We start from the raw sequence: 23,756 nt of genomic DNA on the forward strand, positions 1-23,756 counted from the left end.
AGGAAGGAAGGAAGGAAGGAAGGAAGGAAGGAAGGAAGGAAGGAAGGGAAGAGAAAAGAAGGTTAAGAAAAGAAGCAGGAATGAATGCACACAAATGGAAAATATAAATTACTACAGTACAAGTAAAGACCAAATATATTAGAGTCTTTGTATAAGGACATGGAAAAATGAAATACTGTTGGGGCAAAAACAGTTTCAAACAGACAGTGAGGCAAACCATAAGAGACTCAAGTGCAGAGAACAAGCTGAGGGTTGATGGTGGGGGGGCAGTGGGAAATGAGTGATGGGCACTTGTTGGGGTGAGCACTGGGTGTTATATGTAAGCAATGAATCACAGGAATCTACCCCAGAAACAAGAGCACACTGTATGCAACCTATGTTAGCTAACTCGACAATAAATTATATGTTAAAAAAAAAAAAAAGAAATATTGTTGGATGAAATTTAAAGGAGGCAGAACACAAAGTATATCATTATTCCATTTATATTAATACGCACACATTTATAATGTAGATGTGTTTATCTGGCTTGGGAAGAGTCTGTTGACAGTTGTTTTAGAAGGGGTAGATTACCAGGGAACCTTCACTTAATCTGCAATATTTAAATTAAAAAAAAATTTTTTTTAGTAATTATACATAAACTGAAGAATAGATCTATTTTCTTTAAATAAAAAAGTGTAGATGCCAACACAAGCACCTGTCTTTGCTCAGCTGTGACTGGCAAATAGTAGGGATTAAACATTTGTTAAATGGATGTATGGCTATCTCTAAGATTAAATCACTACCAGATTTTATCAGGTCACTAGATCAAAATAAGTGAAGAAATCAAATAACATTCAGAATGTTCTTTCTGCCTCGGTATTTTTCAGTGCTTAAAAACACTCCTATTTCCTTCTCTATGCCACATTTAGACTGACACAATCACTTGACTAAGCATCACATGTGTCCTCCACCTGGGAACAAGTTACTGCATTGTATCAAATCTACAATGCATCATTCTTAAGATGCACCTTTATTTTATGAAATAAGAAACGGACAATAAAAACACTTTCAATCAAAATATGGCAAAATCAAAATTAAAAAAGTATAAAATCAAAATTTCAGAGAAGTTAAAATTTTAAATGTGCATTTTAGAACCAATGAAATATGACAATTCTATTAGAAAGTCCGATAGTGAGCTCTTACTATGTACCAAGTACCATGTTAAGTGCTTCTACATGTATTATCCCATTTATTCTTCATAAAAACCCCATGAGACAGATGCTGTCATCATTCTCTTTTTACAGACAGGGAAACAAGGCACAGAGAGGCTTAAAAAAACCCATTCATAATCAAACAACTAGGAAGTGGAGAGGTCTGGGTTTGAACAAGGTAGTCTCACTACACTGCACATTCTCTTAATTTGTCTTTACTGCCTCGGAGAGCTTACTAGTCCCTTCAGAAGAGAAAAAATGGTTCCTGGCACTAAATTCTTAAAGAAATCTAGCAAGGACCAAAAAGAATGTCATTGTTGTCTAATGAAGTCTTATGTTGTGCTGTAGGCAACAGAGAGCCACTGGAGGGGTTTTCCAGAGACTTAATTTGTTCCAAAGATAGAACTTGGAATGTCTGAGAAAATGAAGAGTTTGTATACCTCTTAGCTAATCTTTCCTAAGTATCTTTTCACTTCTCATTAACTTTAGTGAGATCTCTGAATGCATTTGGAAGCGTCTTTGAAAGGACTGTGCCTCACTTTTAGCCAGCCACACATCTTACCCTCGAGTAGTCCGTGCTGTTACTATAAGTTGCAAGGCTTTGGCCTGCAGCCTCATGTGATGGATAATCACCACCTGTTTGTTCTCCACACCACTGTACATGAACTCCATTTTGTAGGTCTCTTCCATGATCTATAAGGAAAGGTAATTAACAATCAGTAAAAGTATCATAATGGTCTTGAGAGCAACAGAGAATTCTAGGTGCAATTCTGAACGGAGTTTGTTTTTAAGTAGGCTCCATGCCTAACATGGAGACCAATGCAGGGCTCAAACTCACGACCCTGAGACTGAGACTCGACCTGAGATTAAAAGTCAGATGCTTAACCAACTGAGCTACCCAGGCACCCCTGAACTAAGTTTTAGTACTGAACTGAGATATTTAAGTGCCTATGGTGAGAGAAATTAGGATAATTTGATAAAAATTAATATGTGTTGTGAGAAATTACTCTAGTATATCTTACAAAAAGAGAGTAAGTTGTTTTGTTAGTTAAAAAAAAAGATTTTCGGGGGGGCACCTGGGTGGCTCAGTCAGTTAAGCATCCGATTCTTGACTTCAGCTCAGGTCATGATCTCATGGTTTGTGAGTTCGAGCCCCACAGAGGGCTCTGTGCTGGCAGTGTGGAGCCTGCCTGGGATTCTGTCTCCCTGTGTCCCTCTCCTGTTTGCTATTTCTCTCTCAAATAAAGATAATACTTGGAAAAAAAAAAAGACTTTTGGGGTGGCTGCGTGGCTCAGTCGGTTAAGCATCTGACTTTGGCTCAAGTCATGATCTCAAGGCTCCTGAGTTGGAGCTCTCTGTCAGGCTCTGTGCTGACAACTCAGAGCCTAAAGCCTGCTTTAGACTCTCTGTCTTCCTCTCTCTCTCTGCCCACCCCCAACCCCCATGCTCACTTGCTCTCTCTCTCTCAAAAATAAATAAAATTAAAAAAAAAAAAGACTTTCATCTGGTAACAAAGTCATCTTAGTTGATGACGTGAAGATATTAAAAGTTTAATCACTGATAAAACTGTAAAGCACTGTTTGTTACCCTTAAACTGTGGGTACAAATGAATAAACACTGTGTATGGACACCCAACCCCAGGAAAAGTCCTCAAGGATTTAGCATCAGGAACCATTAACCACGTATTAGTCATCCAGACAGACTGTTCCATGGGCCTGGTCTGTTGAAGGGAGTCTGGAGAGAGAACAAGTGCAGAAAACAATATCTATGACCTCAGATCAAGCCCAGTGCATTAAGCTCTTGCTCTCTTCTATCCAAATCAGCTACTCTCATCCAATGATACTTCTCTCCCGAATCTGTGCTTGTCTTCCTTGGAGGGCTTTGGGGTCAGAGAAAGGACTCCAGACTCTCCCACAACTGGCAGTAAGACAAGTTAATTACATAGTGCCTCAGTTTCATTATCTGTAAACAGGGAATAAACAGCCCCAAAGTCATAAAATTTAAAGGATAAAATGGAGCATGGAAAGCACTTAGTACAGTATCTGGAACCTAGTAATGAGGATTCCTTTCCCCTCCTCCTCTCAGATTACTGCTCCCTGGTCCCATCCTTGCCATTCTGGAGTACTAGTCATTAGGCTTTATTCCCCTACAATAAGCCACAGAGCAGATCTGAGGAGGAATCTAGGTCAGATGAAAGATCAAGTAGAACAAGGGAAACAAAACACTGTGGGTATCAGGAGCTATGGGCTCAATTCCCTAATTCTACTACCTATAGCGCTATGAATTTAACCTGCTGATCCTTAACTGTTCAATCTATAAAATGGACTTAATATTTATTCTTACCTAATGGGATTACTGTGATAATTAATTAAAATAGACCTGAAATTACTTAGTGAACTGTACTTTAACAATCACAGTCACCATCTTTAGCTTGCTACTGGGTCATAATGACTCGGTCATATACCGACTCCCAATCTGGAAGACATGACCCAGAGAAGAGTTCACTAAATCCCAATACCTAAGAATGAAGGGAAACTGCTCAAAGCTACACAGAAATAAATTCAAGGCAAATATAATTAAAAGCTACTTAATGAACTGAGGACAACATAAGGACCTTTTAACATTCAAGAGATGGTACAGGCTAAAAATATAAACAATCTCAAAATGAGTTCAGCTATACTTTCAGATGAACGATTTATGACAGTATTTATTGGATTCTAGTCTATCTAAAATACAAACTGATAATAATATATTTTTAGAACAATAAAGCATCTTAGAAATCATCCAGTTAAAGGGTACCTGGCTGGCTCAGTCAGTTAAGCATCCAGTTTGATCTTGGCTCAGGTCACGATCTCACAGTTCGTGAGACTGAGCCCTGAGTCAGGCTCTGTGCTGACACTGCGGAGCCTGCTTGGGATTTTCTGTCTCCCTTTCTCTTCCCCCTGCCCTAGGACAGAGGGAGGAAGGGAGGGAGGGAAGAAGAAGGAAGCAAGCAAGCCAGTGCTGTGTCCCCTAATTATGCTGCTTCTCATATCACTAACTTCTGTCACAGGCTGGAACTGGGGAGGCCACAACAGAGGTGTGGAGCCATGTGAAAGCCTCTGACTCCAACTTAGACGAGACAATTCCTAGATAGAGACCCATTTGAGAAGGTCCCGATACGTTTACCTGTTTTGCTGCTGCTGAGGCCAAATCACTCTGCTTCAAATACAATGGGGCAGCCACATTCCAAAGCTTTTCTTGCAAGGCCTACACAGACAAATCAGGAGAGAAATGAACAAAGAGATCAAAAAGACTGGCATGTCGTTTGAGGCTTATGTGTTTGTTTTGCTTTGGAAATCTACCGCATTAGGACTTCCTCTCAATCTTATTCTTTTAAGCTAATAAGCCCTGCCTACTATAAAGAAAGAGGAAACCAAAGGTTTGAGCTCCTCCCCATTCAATCCAATTCCTGTCCCAAAGGCCCTACATCCAGATCAGATCAGTGCTTGCAAGCAAAGGGCAGGAGCCATCCAGGTCTCACCAAAATGTGCAAGCAAGCCAGCTTCCAGGGTTCTCGTCCTTCCTTGTTCCCAGAGCCACTAGACTACCTAGGCTGCCTCAACCCTTCTTCCTTGAGCTTCCTTCCAAGCTCCTTCCATGGGGCTTTTATTTTGCCCCATGTTCACTATCCTTTGAACAGCCTATCACCTTACTGACATACCCAACCTAGAAATCAACAGGCTTTCCTAGATTCCTCCCTCTCTCTCCATCTGTGTTCAAAATGAGCACTAAGAGCCACAATTTTACCTTCCATCTCTCTCCTCTCATCTGAACGGCCCCATCTCTCAACTCTCTTATAAATCTCTGCTGTAGTCCCTTATTTTCAGTCCTTCCTCATTACAGACATAATTTAATGGCTTTACAGAAAACCTAAACCAACAATTTCCTAATAGAAGCGTAACATAAACCATATACATAATTTTTTTTTCAACGTTTTTTATTTATTTTTGGGACAGAGAGAGACAGAGCATGAACGGGGAAGGGGCAGAGAGAGAGGGAGACACAGAATCGGAAACAGGCTCCAGACTCCAAGCCATCAGCCCAGAGCCTGACGCGGGGCTCGAACTCACGGACCGCGAGATCGTGACCTGGCTGAAGTCGGACGCTTAACCGACTGCGCCACCCAGGCGCCCCCATAATTTTATGTTTTCTAGGGGCCACATTTTTATAAGTAAAAAGAGGTAAAATTAATTTTAATAGTATAGTTTATTTAACCTAGTGTATTTATTATAATTTCACTAAAAAGTCAGTATTTTAAAAAATTAATAGTTTACATTCTTTTTTCATACCAACTCTAGGAAATCAGCGTGTATTTAGCACATCTCAATTTGAACTAATGTTTCAAGTAATCAATAGTCACATGTACCTGGTGAGGATCCAGTTAAGACAGTAGCAGGTCTAAATTATAGATACAGAAATTTTTAAATCACCCAAATCATACTACCCTTGTTTTTGAAAATTCATTTCGAGTCATTTCTTATATGTATGCTTCTTATATAGCTGTAGTCTCAAAGCAGAAATAATTTTGTATGCTTTTTTGGTACATAACATTAACTGTATTTTGTCATGGTGTATAATTCTTCATAAAGATCATTACTGGCTACAGAATATACTGTTGAGTAGTTGTGCCAGAATTTACTTCGCTTTTACCCTGTTATCAAACATTTGCCTGTCTTTGGTTCTAAGCCTTTTCCCCTTACCTACCCTGACACTCCATGACACTGAGTGAACAACATAGTTCTATGTTCTTCGTAGGAATATTTTCTTCTCTTTTTCTACTGTAGAAAACCGGATTCTTTTTAAAGACCCGCTTGTATTCCTTATAGAGATAAGAAGCCAAGAAAGAAGGAAGACCAACAATGACATGGCATTCACTATGTGTCAAACACTAAGCACAGGGCTCTTACACACCTTGCTTGTTACCAGTCCTTACCTAGGTAGAATTATTATTAGCCCTGTTACACAGAGGTTTGGAAAAGACAAAAAACTTTGCGAAATGGCACAGAGGAACTTTTGGGGATAATGGAAATGCTCTACATCTTGACTGGTGGTGGTTACACAGGTATACACATCATACACATTTGAAAGAATCTATCTAGCCAAACAAGAGCTGTTTAAATCCCAACCCATTTCAGTATACACACCCACCTCCACATATATACACACACCTGCAAAGCCCTAAGCTCACATATCTTTTTTTTTTTTTTTAATTTTTTTTTTTCAACGTTTATTTATTTTTGGGACAGAGAGAGACAGAGCATGAACGGGGGAGGGGCAGAGAGAGAGGGAGACACAGAATCGGAAACAGGCTCCAGGCTCTGAGCCATCAGTCCAGAGCCTGACGCGGGGCTCGAACTCCCGGACTGCGAGATCGTGACCTGGCTGAAGTCGGACGCTTAACCGACTGCGCCACCCAGGCGCCCCACTCACGTATCTTAAAGTGAGAAATAATTTCTAACTACTCCATTTACTCTGACTTTAGTCAAATATCATAATTACTTCAGGGGCACCTAGGTGGCTCAGTCGGTCAAGTCTCCAACTCTTAATTTCTATTCAGGTCATGATCTCACATTCGTGAGTTGGAGCCCCGCATCGGGCTCTTGCTTCCAGTGCAAAGCCTGCTTGGGATTTTCTCTGCCCCTCCTGCATTCATGCTCCCTCTCTCTCAAAATAAATAAACTTAAAAAAAAGAAAAAAACTTAAAAAAATATAATAATCACTCTAAAGAATAAGTAACTAAAGACGCTTGGAACTAAAGCCAAGATAAAGGCACATAAAGTAAGAGGGATCCCCTAAATCCTAAACCTAAATTTAGAGAACTCTACTGCAGAAGCTGAAAGCTAGTGAACTAATTGAACACATTTTCAACTCAGCAAACTGAAACAGCTTCTTGGTTACCAACTTTGTGTGTATATATATGAAATCTGACCACCTAATATAGAATGCCAGCAAGGTGGCCATTTTAAAAGCAATGAAATCAACCTTTGACTAATAAGACTTCGACAAAGTAAAACTGGCATTTTAAGAAAATAATATAAAAGTTCTATGCTAATCAAATTATAAAAACCAATTTAAAATCCATATGATTCTAATGAAAATGGTTATCCAATCTACTCTAATTATATAATGATAAAAGAATACTTCCAAATTAAAAAAATTTAAATTCCCACACAACAATTCTTTAGAGACAAATATAATTACACTGCCAAGTAAATAATTTCTCCACTGCTAAGCAGCTACATAAGACTGTACATTAATGGCCTAAAAGAACTGCTGAATCCATTCAAGTGCATTCTTATACACTTTATGCACGTTATAAGCACAGTCACAAACAATGGATTCAAGCCCACCTTGATGAGAAGAAGTTGACACCGAAGATAGGTAGCAGAGAAGTCAGCAACTCCTGCTAATTCAGACTGAAGTTCTCCAAGTCTTTGCAGATCCCTATGGTAAATAAAACCCCAAGCCACACATTGGACAGGGATAATGATATCAATATAAAGATCACATCAAAAGCATTTTACCATTTTATACCTAGTAAATAAATTGGTCACAAATTCTTTTTCAAAGACTTTATTTTTTTAAGTAATTTTTACACTCTTTGTGGGGCTCAAACTCAAAACCCCAAAATCAAAAATTGTGCGCTCTACTGACTGAGCCAACCAGGTGCCCCACAATGACAGAACCCAATGCTGGAGTGATTATAATGAAATTGGTTCACTCATGCTTTGGTAGCAGTTTAAGAATACAATTCTTTTAGAAAGTAACACTGCACTACATTATAAAAGTCATACACGTGGTCAAATATTTTGATCAGTAGCTTTATGCTGAGAAATAATTCTACGGGGAATATCCAACAGAAATATGCGCTGGGTGTTGTATGTAAGTGATGAATCATGAAATTCTACTCCTGAAACCAATATTGCACAGTATGTTAACTAAAATTTAAATTTAAAAAATTGCTTAAAAACAAATGAATTGCTTTATACCCCACAACATTCACTCTTGTACACACAGACTATTATAGTGGAATATTCTACAGACATTAAAATATAAAATGGTAGTAAGGTGTATGATCTCAACTATGTAAAAACTATGTGTAGAAGAAAAGTATAGCAAAGTGGTTTTCTGGATAGAGGTATTAGGTGCTTTTTAGTGCCTTCTCCCAACTGTGCTTTATTTTCCATACAATAGACAATTATTTTTTGTTATCATCAGGAAAAAAAAATTTTTTTTAAGATACTGTAGTAGGCTTTGTTGGCTCCTTACCCATTTAGCCATTCTGTACTTCCCTCACTAACTGAACTCTGATTTTGTTCAAGGGAAGGTGTCCTCAAACCCAGTTCCAGGTAGATTCTGATTGAACTAAGCCAATTAGTATATGTCATCTCCCTGGTTACATGACTTAAGTTGGCCTTGTCAGTCCTAATGCAAGGACGTATATTCCATGCTTGGAGCAGGTCTGAGAGTGTCTCTGTCTTTCTGTCTCTACCTCTAACATGCGCTAGACTGAACAAGAGCACTTACAGTCCTGACTGCCTGGCAGCCATACTGTAACTCTAAAAGAAAAAAGCCTTGGGATAAAGCAAATGCTGAGGATAAGAAAAATCCAGAGACAAAAGAACTGGATCTTCAATGATGTAAATGAACTACTTGACCATACCATACTTAGAACTGCCTCTGATTTTCTATTCGTATGAAGAAATAAAAAGCCACTGTAAGCTAGTTTGAGATGAGGTTGTCAGATACCTGAAACTAAAAGTATCCTAGCTGGATACAGGTACAGACAAAATGATTGCAAAAATATAAAACAGAGCTGCCCGTGGACAAGAAAACAGAGAGTGGCACACACAGATAAAATTGTGTGGGGGCTGGAATTATGGATTTCAAATTTTTAATCTGTTGAATAGACAATACATACCAAGCTATAGAATTAACCAATGAAGTATAGAATTCAAAAGATACTATAGGATATGCAATTAAGTTAGTCCACCTTCCTATCCCATTGTACCGTTAAGCAGTACACCCTTCTCACAGGCAACCACCATTGCCAGTTTTTTAAATTCTTCTGGGGATACATAGGGGTGCCTGGGCGGCTCAGTTGGTTGAGCATCCAACTTCAGCTCAGGTCATGATCTCACGGTTCGTGAGTTCGGGGCCCCGTGTTGGGCTGGCTCGGTGCTCACAGCTCAGAGCCTGGAGCCTGCTTCTGACTCTGTGTCTCCCTCTCTCTCTGCTCCTCTCCAACTCATGCTCTGTCTCTCTCTCTCTCAAAAATAAACATTAAAAAATTTTTTCTTTAATTCTTCTGGGGAAACACTATACATCTACCAAAAAATCACAACACATTGTTTTTCTTTTTTGGTGGGGGGGAGAAGTGTGTGTGTTTGTGTAACCTAATAATCCACCTCAGAAAGCATTCATGGAAAGTGGTCTTGTTTTTTAATGGCAAAATCAAAATTTCATATAGAAATGACAGCTGTGAAAACCTGAAGATCTGGGTCACAAGGAAAGTGGAGTGGCATAAAGTTTCACAATATAAAGTTCATCATCTAAAGTTTCACAATAGCCTGTACAAAACTGTCCACTGGAGTAAACCCATCCCTCTAATCTCATGCAACTTAAAAAAAAAAAAAAAAAGTTTATTTATTTTAATGTTTATTTATTTTTCAGAAAAAGAGAGAAAAGGGGAGGGGCAAAGAGAGAAGGAGACAGAGGATCAGAAGTGGGCTCTGTACTGACAGCAGAGAGCCTGATGCAGGTCTGGAACTCACCAACTGCGAGATCATGACGTGAGCAGAAGTCAGATGCTTAACCAACTGAGCCACCCAGGTGCCCCTCATGCAACTTTTTAATAGCTAATGCTGCCACCTACGGACCTTGATATCAGGAAGGAGATGCCCCAGAAAAGGACACAGAATGAGTTCTTCCCAAAGTGACTGAAAAAATTAGGACCAGTGCCTTATAGATCCATCTCTTGTGAGTTTTGGTGGCTGGAGCGGTTCCTGAAGTGTGCTGTTGTCAGAATCCAGCACAGTAAAAGGCAAGGCCCTGTACTAGCTAACCACACCTGTGCAATGCTACTTTGGTGGCCAGCTGGTCCCTCTCTTTTCACATCTCTGATGTCTCTCTTGCGAAGTCAGCCCTGAATCGCTGTATTTCTGAAACGGTTCCTCTCCAGGAAGATTCTGCCTTTCTGTTAACAATTATAGTGAACACTGACCAGCTGACTATACATTAGCTGACGGCTATCCAGTGTTAAGCTATTCTACAGCACCTACACTGCCACAATTGTTCTCAGTTGCACAGAACAAAATGTAACCCAACCAGCCACGGGAAATCTGAACTAGTGTACAAGCAAAATAAGAAACGTGCTAACCCTGGACAAAATGCCCTTATCCTACTGCTTCCTCTCTGTGCCTATCTATGCCCACAATCCTCAGGAAGCCTAATTTTAAACATCCATCAGGAAACTATAAACTCTTTAATGAGACAGGTACAAAGAGCACCATCTATGTGCACTATACTAGGTGTGCTAGGTGTTTCCTTGCTTGAGCCTATTTAATCCTGACACTACAAATTGTAATTAATCCTATTTCACTGAGAATGAAAGGGAAGATCAGAGTTTAAGTAGTTTGCCCAAGGTTACAAGACGAATGAGTAGCAAAAACAGGCCTTGAACTCAGGTCTGTCTGAACTCCACAAATCTTTTTTTTTTTTTAATAAACCATATCATATTTCATTTATTTATTTAATATTAAAGTATGTTTTAATGTTTATTTTTGAGAGAGAGAAAGAAAGCAGAGAAGGGGCAGAGAGAGGGGGAACAGAGTATCTGATGTAGGCTCTGTGCTGACAGCAGACAGCCCGATGTGAGGCTTGAACTCACAAACCACGAGATCATGATGTGAGCCTAAGTCAGATGTTTAAGCAACTAAGCCACCCAGGCACACTAAAGTCTTTTCATTTATTTATGAACTGCATCAAACACAGATGACACCTAAATGGATTTAAAACTAGATGCATATTAAGTCATATTTCTACAAATGTGATTTGAGAGGGCAAAAGTGCCCCTCCCAGGAACACATACTTCAGCAATCCTTAGTCCACATGTTGGCACTAAGTAGCATTTATAAAGTTTGGACTGTATTTACTTACAAAATGTCAAGAGCTTGTCTACTCTGTCAGAAGAGCCACAATTTAAATTTTAAAACATTTCATAAATGGCTATTATCTATGTAACTGCTATTCTCAAAATACCTTGCATAGATCATGATAATAATCTTCACAACATTCCTATGAGCAGGTACATACAACCCTCAAATTACAGATGAGGGTGTTGAGGCCCAAGATCATGAGCCTAGGAAATGATAAAAAGTAAGGCTTCAATCAATTCCTTTGGATTTTAAATCTCATTATCCTAGGTGCATTTGTGTCCTACAAACTGTTAACCAGAAACAGAGCAGTGTGACCAGATGGAAGGGCTAGAAAGACCTATGTTCTAGTCCAAGACTTTGCTATCTTCTCCGTCCTGGAGAGTCTTCTCCCTTCTTCACTTGATGAACTTCTATTCATTCTTCAGGTAACTGCTTAGCCATCCAGGGAAGGGTTAGGTGCCTCCCTTCCGTTATCCTGGAGAACCCTGTACTCCCCATAATGCAGCATGGAAAACACAATATTGCATTTCTTACTTACCTAGCTATTTCCCCAACCAGGCTATAAGATCTCTTACAGCAGAAACTATTTTGTTTACTACTGTACCCCTTCTGCCTAGCATATGATGGATACTCAAAAACAGTGTAACAAGTGAATGAACCCCCAGCTCCCTCACTCATTTTAAAAATGGGGTACTTCTAAAAAATGGGGTACTTCTCATAAAATTGTTTTCAAATTCAATTCATAAGGCACTTAAAAAAGTGGGTATATAGCAGGCGCTTGACAGACAATATACCTCTTGTTATGATCAAGGACAGCAGAGCCTTACCAAACAACAAATCCATAAATCTGGAGATGAGAAATAGCCAGAAGGAAATACCATCTATAACAATATTAGAAGTCTTCATTTCTGGGGCACCTGGGTGGCTCAGTTGGTTAAGCCTCCAACTCTTGGTTTTGGCTCAGGTCATGACCTCACGGTTTGTGGGCTCAAGCCCTGTGTCAGGTTCAGTGCTGATGTTGCAAAGCCTGCTTGGGATTCTCTGTCTCCTTCTCTCTCTGCCCCTTCCCTACTCTCTCTCTTATCTCAAAAATAAATAAGCTTCAAAAAAGAAAAAAAGTCTTCATTCCTTGTTAAGTGATCACAACTACAGTTTTCAACAAATATTTACTGAGCTCCTATACAATACCCAAGGTACAATGATGAAGACAAAACAGTTATGTCAAATTCAAGGAACAAACAAATTATTTCCCAGGGCCCTAACTAAACTATAGTACACATTCTATCGATGAGATTCAGTTAGATTAAATGGGTGCTTCCTGGATTACAACAAAGGGAATGGGGAGTGTATGATGGTGAAGTTTGTTTCAAACTAATACTAACAACTAAGTGATCAGAGTCCTAATCAGAGAAACTTCTGTATGAAACTCTAACATTTCACTTTGCAACAACTACCAAAAATGTAAGTTCTGCAGAACCCCAAGGGTCATCTGATGTAACAGGAATCGCCTGTTAGATATGCCTGCTGCGCATCACAAAAAATCAATATTTATGTGGTTTTTTTGTTCTTTAATTTAAAAAAAATTTTTTTTAAATATTTTTGAGAGTGAAAGAGACAGAGCACAAGCAGAGCGGGGGCAAAGAGAGAGGGAGACACAGAATCCAAAGCAGGCTCCAGGCTCTGAGCTGTCAGCACAGAGCACGATGTGGGGCTCAAATCCATGAACTGCAAGATCATGATCTGAGCCGAAATCAAACACTTAACCAAATCAGCCACCCAAGTGCCCCTTAATATTGAGAAAGAGTGAGTGAGGGAGGGGCAGAGAGAGAGAGGGAGACACAGAATCTGAAGCAGGATTCAGGTTCTGAGCTGTAAGCAAAGAACCCAATGCAGGGCACAAACACCTAGACAGCAAGATCATGACCTGAGCTGAAGTTGGATGCTTAACCAAATGAGACACCCAGGCACCCCACAAAGCATCAACTTTAAGTCAAACAAAACTAGATTCAAACCTCAGTTTTGCTACTTCCTCGCAAATTGCTTCACCTCCCCAAATTCCCATTTCTTCTCTGTGAAATGGTAACAATATCTAACTGCAGTAATGTTTGTAAAACAGAGTAGGTCATCAATAACTACTATACCATCTGCTTTCCTTTCTGGATATTTCACCGTCCTGGACACCCTCCTCAGAATGCACTCAAGTTAGAAACAGTGCCCAGGACCAACCACAGCACTAGAACAGTGGTCCCACCAGCCTGAAGCCCAGCAGGGCTCTCACCAGAACATGCAGGCAACTCAGATCAACAGGTGTTTACTGAGCACCTAACAGCCAGCACTGCAGCTGATGAACAAGCTTGCTTTTATATATTCTGTACTTGCTTTAGTGCCAACAGGATACAAACTGTCAAAAACAAAACCTAAATGTTTACTTATGTGGGGCTGAGTCAGAAAGTAGAGTTTATTTTCCTAGGCTCAGGGCCAACAACTTCAGATAGTGGCCCTTAACTAATCACTCTGTTAAGGGAGCAGAAGAGAAAAACAAAATATGATAGAGGCATCACTTCAGGGTCAGCAAACTTTCTGTAAAGGGTCAGACAGTAAATATTTTAGGCTTTGTAGGCCATACAGTGTCTATGGTGCTATTCAACTCTGCCTTCAAACCTTATTTACAAAAGCAGATGGATATTGCTTTTGCTAAAGGCAGATGGATTTCAATTCTTCTATCATTCAGGACATCCTAATAAGGTTTGGCAGAGTCTGCTGGTTGTTCCCCAGTATCTTCCCCTTTTTCCTAAGTATCAGAGCCACCAAATGTTAACAAAGCACTGATCAGCCAGAATAAAGACTACATTTCCTAGCCCCTAGAAGCTCTATGGCCATGTGACTTAACTTCTGGTCAGTGGGATGCAAGTAAAATTAGAACATGCAATTTGGGGAAAGTGTCTTTTTTTTTTTTTTTTTTTTTTTTTTAATTTACATTCAAGTTAGTTACTATACAGTGCAACAATGATTTCAGGAGTAGATTCCTTAATGCCCCTTACCCATTTAGCCCATCCGCCCTCCCAAACCCCCTCCAGTAACCCTCTGTTTGTTCTCCGTATTTAAGAGTCTCTTACATTTCATCCCCTTCCCTGTTTTTATATTACTTTTGTTTCCCTTCTCTTAACGTTCATCTGTTCTATGGCTTAAAGTCTCCACACGAGTGAAGTCACATTTGTCTTTCTCTGAATGACTAATTTCACTTAGCATAATACGCTCTAGTTCGAGCCACGTGGTTGCAAATGGCAAGATTTCATTCTTTTTGATTGCTGAGTAATACTCCATTGTATATATATACACCACATCTTCTTTACCCATTCATCCAACGATGGACACTTGGGCTCTTTCCATACTTTGGCTATTGTGGATAGCGCTGCTATAAACATTGGGGTGCATGTGTCCCTTTGAAACAGTATACCTGTATCCCTTGGATAAATGCCTAGTAGTGCAATTTCTGGGTGGTAGGTTAGTTCTATTTTTAATTTTTTGAGGAACCTCCATACTGTTTTTCAGAGTGGCTGCACCAGTTTGCATTCCCACCAGCAGCGCAAAAGAGATCCTCTTTCTCCGCATCCTCGCCAACATCTGTTGTTGCCTGAGTTGTTAATGTTAGCCATTCTGACAGGTGTAAGGTGGTATCTCATTGTGGTGTTGATCTGTATTTCCCTGATGATGAGTGATGTTGAGCATTTTTTCATGTGTCTGTTAGCCATCTATCTGGATGACTTCTTTGGAAAAGTGTCTATTCGTGTCTTTTGCCCATTTCTTCACTGGATTATTTATTTTTTGGGTGTTGAGTTTGATAAGTTCTTTATAGATTTTGGATACTAACATTTTATCGGATATGTTGTTTGCAAATATCTTCTCCCATTCCATCGGTTGCCTTTTAGTTTTGCTGATTGTTTCCTTTGCTGTGCAGAAGCTTTTTATTTTGATGAGGTCCCAATAGTTCATTTTTGCTTTTGTTTCCCTTGCCTCTGGAGACGTAATGAGTTGCTGCGGCCAAGGTCAAGAGGTTTTTGCCTGCTTTCTCCTCGAGGATTTTGATGGCTTCCTGTCTCACATTTAGGTCTTTCATCCATTTTGCGTTTATTTTTGTGTATGGTATAAGAAAGTAGTCCATGGGGAGCCTAGGTGGCTCAGTTGGTTTAGCATCCGACTTCGGCTCAGGTCATGATCTCACAGTTTGTGGGTTCGAGCCCCGCGTCAGGCTCTGTTCTGACAACTCAGAGCCTGGGGCCTGCTTCAGATTCTGTGTCTCCCTCTCTCTGTGCCCCACCCCCACTCACACTTTGTCTCTCTCTCTCAAAAATAAGCATTAAAAAAATTAAAAAAAAAAAAAGAAAAAAAGTGGTCCAGGTTCATTTTTCTGCATGTCACTGTCCAGTTTTCCCAGCACCACTTGCTGAAGAGACTGTCTTTATTCCACTGGATATTCTTTCCTGCTTTGTCAAAGATGAGTTGGTCATACGCTTGTAGGTCCATTACTGGGTTCTCTATTCTGTTCCATTGATCTGAGTGTCTGTTTTTGTGCCATGGGGAAGTGTCTTTAAAAGGACGTGAGGAGGGGGGCCTGGGTGGCTCAGTTGAGTGCCCGACTCTTGATCTCGGTTCAGGTCATGATCCCAGGGTCATGGGATCGAACTCTGTGTCAGGCTCTGCACTGAGCATGGAGCCTGCTTGAGATTGAGATTCTTATAGATACATATGTACTTACTTACTTACTTACTTACTTATTTATTTATTTATTTATTTATTTATGGGGTTAGAAATGATGCCCTTCTCCTGCTCTTTCCTTTTTCCTGCAGCCTGGAGAACAGAGGGGATAGTTCAGAGTTTGGATCTTTAGACAGAGACCACTTGATCTAGAAGATGGAGAAAAAAATGCACCTAGGACCCTGATAACCATCTCAGCTCTGCTTTGCCTACAAAAAAGAATTAACCTTTCCTCTTGTTTAAGTCACTGCTACTTTACATTTTCTGTCACCTATCATAACTTGCATTCCTTGCTTATTAGCAAGGAAAGAAAAATTAAAAACAGCTTCTCTTTAATGCTTTCGAGTTTTGCGCTTATCATCAATCTGGTCATGAACACAAAGAGTTTTTCTTTGAAATATGCTCAAACTCCAAACTAATGCAAATATAAACATCATAAAACCATGTGTGAGTATAGGCTAACACTGGAAAGCAAAAGAGCTGAGCATAACAACAGTATTAACTCTGTCAAAAAAACATCTCACCTGATGGTGAGCTCCAGCAGCTCCTGGGTTCCCTGAGGGTCCAGGTGCTGAAGACTGTACACCCTCTCAAGGCTTTGCTGCAGGAACTGATGGGAAGGGTCCTCATGAGGTGTGATATTGGCAGAAACAGCCGATGACACTAGCTTTCTACCTGGTAACTAAGCAAACATAGTGGTGTTATAGTGCCATCAAATTCTGTGGCTCAGCTTCTGGTAACACACAGAAACAAGAAAAAAACATGAGTCAAATACAGGAAAGGAACAATAGGTGAGGTAATTGTGTAAACAACCTTTCTTTCATTCCTTAGCTTCAGTGGGAGAAATGGAGAGAGAGAAAATGAATATAGTCTATACAATATAACCACAAGCAGCAAGGAGAAAGAAAAGAGAATGGTATAGTATTATTTTCTATTGCTAACTGAAATAAATGGGCTAACCGTAGAAATGGAACTAATAATCAGTCTGTTGTCACATTTATTTTTAAACTTCATTCGATCTTCCAATTCATAGGGAAATGATTTATTCCAAAATAAATTTATATAGCATGCTTTAAATGATGGTAATTATAAATTTTTATATATGATGGTAATTATTATTCTTGTTCTTACTGCTAGTTACCCTCCAAGAAAGGGATGGGGGAGAGCAAAAAGGATTTCACTTTCAATTTTGTAACTTACAGTTTAGATTTTTTAACCACGTACATATAATTATTCTAAATTAAGTCATTTAGAGTCACCTAAGCAGAAATAAGTTAACACAAATCAAGAGCTCAGAAAAGTGCCTGCACACAGTTAACATTCAATAAGTATTTGCCATTATTATTATTATCGTTAATTAAAAAATTTTTTTTCTTTCTGTATCTCTAGGTTTTAAAAAAAACAAAGGTTTATTATTAAAAAATAAACTTGCTGAAAATTGTGGCTTTATGTAATGGTTAAAATGTTACACAATCTAATCCTTGATCCAAAATATGCTATTCCAGATGCCTGTTTCTTGCCTAACATAACATAACCAATAACTCAGGGACATTTAGAATATGAATCTTCTTAAAAAGTAAAAGTTATAGAAGCAAAAGTACAAAACAGTGGGAGAGAGCCCAAGAGAGAAAGAGAATGAATGAACTAACGTGTTTTCAGAGAAAATACAGTCTGCTTTTGGCTATTTGACAACCACAAAGGACCAAAAATCAAAAAACCAAAAATAATGACAACAGCTGTTTTCAACATACCCTTAAGGCAGGAACAAGATGAGAAAGACTGTCTCGGAGGTAGGCATAGTGCCTGAAGGTATGATCTGAGAACAATGCTGGCATTGTTGGACAGGTTTTAGCAGCATTAAAAATAAGAACCAAAACTGCAATGTCTGATGCGTGAGTGGGTTAAGGAGACCTGGAGGTACAAAAGGTTGAGCTGGGCCAAAATCCAGTGTCCCAACTTCCCACCCCCAAAAGTCCAATTAAATGACAATTTTCTAACAAATAAATGAAAATTCAAACAACGAGATACATTACCCATCTCCAAGTTACCCCAATTACCACCCCAATTACCAAAGGTTTTTTAAAATAATGCCTGATGGTGCTAAGAATACTAACAAATAGAAACTTTTGGTACATGGCCTACTAAGGTACATTCTGGCACAATTCCTTTGGATAATAATTTGGCACTAGACAGTAAGAGCCTTTTGAATGTTGAGTAATTCTACATCTCAAATTGTATTCTAAGTAAATAATCATACAGTACAGAGTCATTTATAATAGCAAATAATCAGGAACAAACTAAGTGTCCCAAACCAGGAGAATGACTTATACACCTGTGTTTCATCTACTTGATGGAGTATTATGCAATCATTAAAATTTGTACTTATGGGGATACCTGGGTGGCTCAGTCGGTGAAGCATTCGACTCCTGCTTTCAGTTCGGGTCATGATCTCACAGTTTGTGAGTTTGAGACCCATGTCAGGCTCCCGCTAACAGCCCAGAGCCTGCTTGGGATTCATATTCTCATTCTCTTTCTTTTCTTTTCTTTTCTTTCTTTTCTTTCTTTCTCTCTCTCTCTCCCCCCCCCTCCCCAACTTGCACTCTCTCAAAAATAAACTTAAAGAAGAAAAACATATTTATGAAGAATGTATAAATTCTTCTGTATCACAAGCACTTTGTCATAAGTGCAAAAAGCAGGCTCTAACATAGAGGATATGATGGCAGCTATTTATTATCAGATATTTGATGATGAGATAAACTATGTTAAAAAATAACAGCAAAAACACAATCCCAAGGCTTAAAAAAGGAAAAAAGAAATACACCAAAATACTAATGGTCGATTACTATGATTAGTAGGACTTCGAATGTTAAGTATGAAGTTTCTTCTTTCAACTGTGTGGATTTTTTTCCTTTTCATATTAATTTTATAACAAAGAGAAAATTGGAAATTAAAAGATAAACATAGTTTCCAATCTTCCATATGTATCCCTATAGAAGTGCCTGCTATTTTCCTACCCAATATCCATTCTTCTTTCCTAACAGAATACTCATTTTACTCCAAATATTCTCTAGCTTTCTGCTCAGAACCTGGGCCTGACGATTGGAGCTCTGACAGCAATGTTGGACAACTGAAAATGGCAGAAGAGAAAGAAGCAGCTAGGATCACTAAGAATAATGTAGAGCTGCTATACCAGCACTAGACTGTGTGCCTCCCGATTTCTTTTACCTTGAAGAAAAGTAAATACCGTAACTTGTTTAAACTACATTTGGGGGAATTTCTTTCACTAACAGACAAACATATTTCCTAAACAACACAATCTTCCAACTATGCAGAAAAATATCTTAACATAACAGGTTTCCAAAAATGTTTACTGTTTTTTTTTTTCAATGTAAAAGGGCCTTCAGATTTCAGAGCAGTTCAATACATCATGTGTAATTTGTAATAACACATAGCCCAAAAGCCCCTCTAATGAGCTGAATTTCAAACAGCTATAGTATCACACATTTAGAGGTAAGGTCTGGGATGTGCCTTTCTCAGTGGTAACACAAAGTCAGGCATGGTTAGTACATCAATTAAACAGATTGTTTAAAATGTATCCAAACACACTGTGAAAATAAACATACAGAATTAAGAGAGAACACACGGTCAACTTACAAAAGCACTTACTTGGCTGATCTTTATCTCCATTAATACATCCCAAACCTCACCAAGAATCTGCTATAGAGAGAAAAGAACCCTCAGAGAGTGAGGATGCACCGATGTAAATGTATTCCCATTACTGGAAAACAACTGCAGGACATGCTTTCCCTGGTTATCACAAACCCACTGAACTTGTATCAGAGGCAAAGCAATCCTGCAGTCTAGCTCAACACATCCCCTCCTCAGGCTGCAGATAAAGTTAAACTCCGAGTAACACAAGGGGAAAACTCATAGGTTTTAAAAACAAAGACGTCTTTGAATCCCACATTTGCTGCTTGGAGAGTTATTTAGACTCTCTAACCCTCAGTCTCCTCATCTGTAAACCGGGAATAATACCTTCTCCCACGGGTATTTGGAAGATCAGTAGTAAATGTACAAGGCATGAAACGGTGTATGGAATATAGCAGGGGCTCAAGAAATGATAGTAGTAGTAGCAGTAGTAAATAGCAAATGTGAATTACTGTGAAAACATGAATGAAAGCTAAGAATAATAACTACCAGGCTCCCTCAGGATATACTCTTAACTAAAGGAAATGAAAAAAATTAAACTTGGACCCCCACCCCCAGCTACACTGCAGAAAAAGATGCCAAAAAACACCCCCACTAAATCAGCAGAGTCTGTCCTAAGCACAGAGGATACAAGCTGGATCATCCATGTCTGGTTCAGCTGTGTCAAAAAACGGATGGGTGCTCAGGAGCTCTGGCACCAAGGGAAGCACCAGGGTTGGATGTCGACTTCCCAGAAACTTTAAGCATCTGAAACAAACAAATTGAGAGCCCACCTTAATAACTTAATATATGCTTTAAAAAGTACCGGAGACTGGAATCAGAAAACCTGATTCAGAATTGCAAATTCTCAAACATCTACTTTTGCTACCTCTGTGACCTCAGATAAGTCATTCAATGATTCTGGAAACTCAGTTAATTCATCTAAAAAAATTCCTGTTATGAAAATTAAAGGGCTAGTATGACATAAATTACTGCTGGTTATTTAACCAACAGCCATTTTCGCCATTTTCCTTGCCAAGAAAACCCTGTCTTTCCTCGGATATCAGGTAGGTGCTCAGAGAAGCAAGGGCTCAACAACAATTGGTCTAAACTCATCGTGGCAATCCCACTCCCAGTTTCCAGTGACTGCTTTGCAGGTAATAAGGTAACCCATTTCTGGTCAAAGGAGCAAGAAGGAAAGTCTAGTGGGGAGCTTCTCAGGAATGTTCTCCTGATCAAATAAAAAGAGAAACGTGCGAGAAGGTATACCTTTTCTTTTCTGCCTTAAGATACTATCTTATGAGGCAGCCATCTTGCAACTAATGAGAAGAAAGCCAAGGGAACTGCAGAGAAATCAACCAGATTACTAACCCTGTTAAACTGAATTACCAATCCTGAAACCAACTTTCTGACTTGTCATGCCAAAAAATTAGACCTTATTGTTTAAGCCACTTTTAATCAGATTTTCTATTACAAAAATGCAAAAGCATTCTAACTGATATCCTGGGTGAAGTTCTGAAATCAGAAGAGACCTGAAACGTGAAAATTAACAACTGTGTGGCCTTGGGCAGATAAGTTTCTTACTACAAAATGGGATTAAAAAAATCATTGCCTCATACACTTGCTGTAAGGATTAAATGAGATAATAAATAAAAAGTACTTAGCAAAGGGTCACATAGTAAGAACTCAATTAGCTATTATTAAGCAGCTATTAGTTAACTATTAAAGGACTACAAGAAAACCCTTTATAAGCTATAAAGAACTACATGTGTACTGGTAATTAGGCATTTTATTATTATTATGGTTTAGAAGGTGTGCTGAATTAAAAAGAAATTAAATCCTTATTTCTATTCTTGTGGAGTTTATGATCCAGCTAGGGCAAAGATGACAAGTACTACAAGTTAATGAACTACCAAATGAATGATACTCTGTTTTCTACCTGTCAAAGGTAGAAGAGATCACCATTGATAGAGAAGGTTTCACAAAGGAGATGGGAGTTCACCAGGGACTGGAGAATAGGTAGACTGGCAATAGAGAAAAAACAAACACCATGAACAAATTCATGGATATATGGAGTATGATAGGTATCCCATTTCAAATACTTGATCTTTTTAGGAAAGCACACGTTTCCCCAGTTCTACTTTTCCTCCTATGTGAAAAGCACTTACTGCACTAGTTTTCTGAACTCTCTCAACCCTTTTCTCATTCTGTTTTAGGGGACATTGTAAATTTTATAGTTTGACCTCCAGGTACCACTCCTTTATTTGATTTCCTATTTATTATATTCGGATCTCCCAAGCACCTGGGCCTCTCTAAAACTGGACTTCATTTCTGACTTGTAACATTTTTTCTGTCTCATCCACCTCCTCATCTACATATTCCCTACTTCTCGCCCCTCCTGATATTTGAAGGCTAGGTCTCTAAGTTGAATCTGTTCTTAACTCTCCACGGCACCTAACACAGTGACTGGGTCATATAAACAGAATAAACTACCTTCTTCAAAACTTTCATTTATCTATCTTTAAAAATGTCATAAAAACATGCCACTCTTGTGCTTGCTTCAGCAGCACATATACTAAAAAAAAAAGAAAAAGAAAATGCCACTTTGACTATTCCTTTACTCTTTTATCACATTCTTTTTGATATTCCTAAGTAAAGCCACCATTCATGCAAAGAGATGAAAATTCAAATGATAATGAATAGGTAACTTCAAAATCTTTTGGATCACTATAAGGTGAAAGAGCTTTCTGTCCACAATCACCCAATAAAGACAGTCTTATATAAATATTCTGGTAATAACCCCATATCTTATGTTAAGGCAAGTTCTGTGTTGCCACAGAACTACAGATACTGATACAGGTGTTTTTCCCCACTACAACCCCCACACCCCAAATGACTGAGTGTTCCTTGAAGATTCCCCTGGTATTTTCAGTTTTAATATATCCTACAAGTACCTGATTTGACCCAGTTTTTCTATTTTTAGTAACAAACTTTTCTGAAAAATCAATAAATTATACCACTAGAGTGATCTCATCACATAAGCTCACTTAAATATGTGGGGCACAATAACATACATTTTATAATAAACATATGCAAGTAGTTCTTCAAACAGCAATTCATGAACAATGGTAAATTTGACTCTAGTCAGTAAAGGTACAGGTAACCAAGGGAAAAAATGATTGTCATTTGTAGATAAAGTGCCAAGTCCTGCATCTAATCTCTGTAACTATGGCTGTGATCCTACACAAAATGCAAAAGAGACAAAGAAGTGGTTAACACTATATAGGAGAAAAGGAACCTAATCAACTCATCTCTGTACCTCTAACACTTACCACAGGGCTTGGCACACAGTAAGTATATGGTAGCAGGCACATATTATCTGCTAGGCAGATGGATGGACAAACAAATAATCTAAAATGTGATATTCAATTTAGGAATTAGACTCCTGAGTGTCCAGTTGAGTCAGGTTTCTAAATTGAAGGCAAAATTGAGAGTCATACCCTTAATCTATGATGAGCCACTGAATAATGTCAATACTGTGCATTTACCACATTATTGGACTCAGTGAACAAATGAGCAAAAAGTCCTTACTTCCATATGGAGTCCCTATCAGTGGGGTACTTGGTTAGATTTTTCAGCAGCTCCACCAGTGCAAGATGAATCCCTTCTTTGGTTGAAACATTAGTACAGCATAAAAGTTCGTGAAGAGCCTCTCGAATATCCCTGGACGAATCCTTTAAAAAAAGATCATATTAAAAGCAGTCACTGTGGATTAGCTTATTATGGGAGAGTGTACAAGTTACAACGGGACTACAGGATACAGAGTCTCTCAACTTTCTGGGAGGGGAGGGACTAGCAGTTGAGAAGACTTCACAGAAGAGGTAATTAACTGAGATCTGAAGAATTCACTCATTGGTTCATTCA

General features: G+C 38.9%; 1 protein-coding gene across 2 annotated transcripts in view; it reads right to left on the reverse strand.

The window, feature by feature from the left end:
- Positions 1–23,756, reverse strand: part of INTS4 (integrator complex subunit 4) — a 117,692-nt gene that overhangs the window by 14,407 nt on the left and 79,529 nt on the right. For both annotated transcript variants that reach the window (XM_040489461.1, XM_040489462.1), the window contains 7 exons: positions 23,424–23,566; positions 20,485–20,600; positions 17,897–18,030; positions 16,670–16,827; positions 7,584–7,677; positions 4,360–4,440; positions 1,753–1,883 (listed from right to left, as the gene is read on the reverse strand). In XM_040489461.1, coding sequence (XP_040345395.1) covers positions 1,753–1,883; positions 4,360–4,440; positions 7,584–7,677; positions 16,670–16,827; positions 17,897–18,030; positions 20,485–20,600; positions 23,424–23,566 — 857 coding nt within the window. The remainder of the gene's footprint in view (positions 1–1,752; positions 1,884–4,359; positions 4,441–7,583; positions 7,678–16,669; positions 16,828–17,896; positions 18,031–20,484; positions 20,601–23,423; positions 23,567–23,756) is intronic.

This window comes from Herpailurus yagouaroundi, unplaced genomic scaffold (assembly GCF_014898765.1).
Source record: "Herpailurus yagouaroundi ecotype Mexico unplaced genomic scaffold, PumYag 180, whole genome shotgun sequence".
Classification (NCBI taxonomy): domain Eukaryota; kingdom Metazoa; phylum Chordata; class Mammalia; order Carnivora; family Felidae; genus Herpailurus; species Herpailurus yagouaroundi.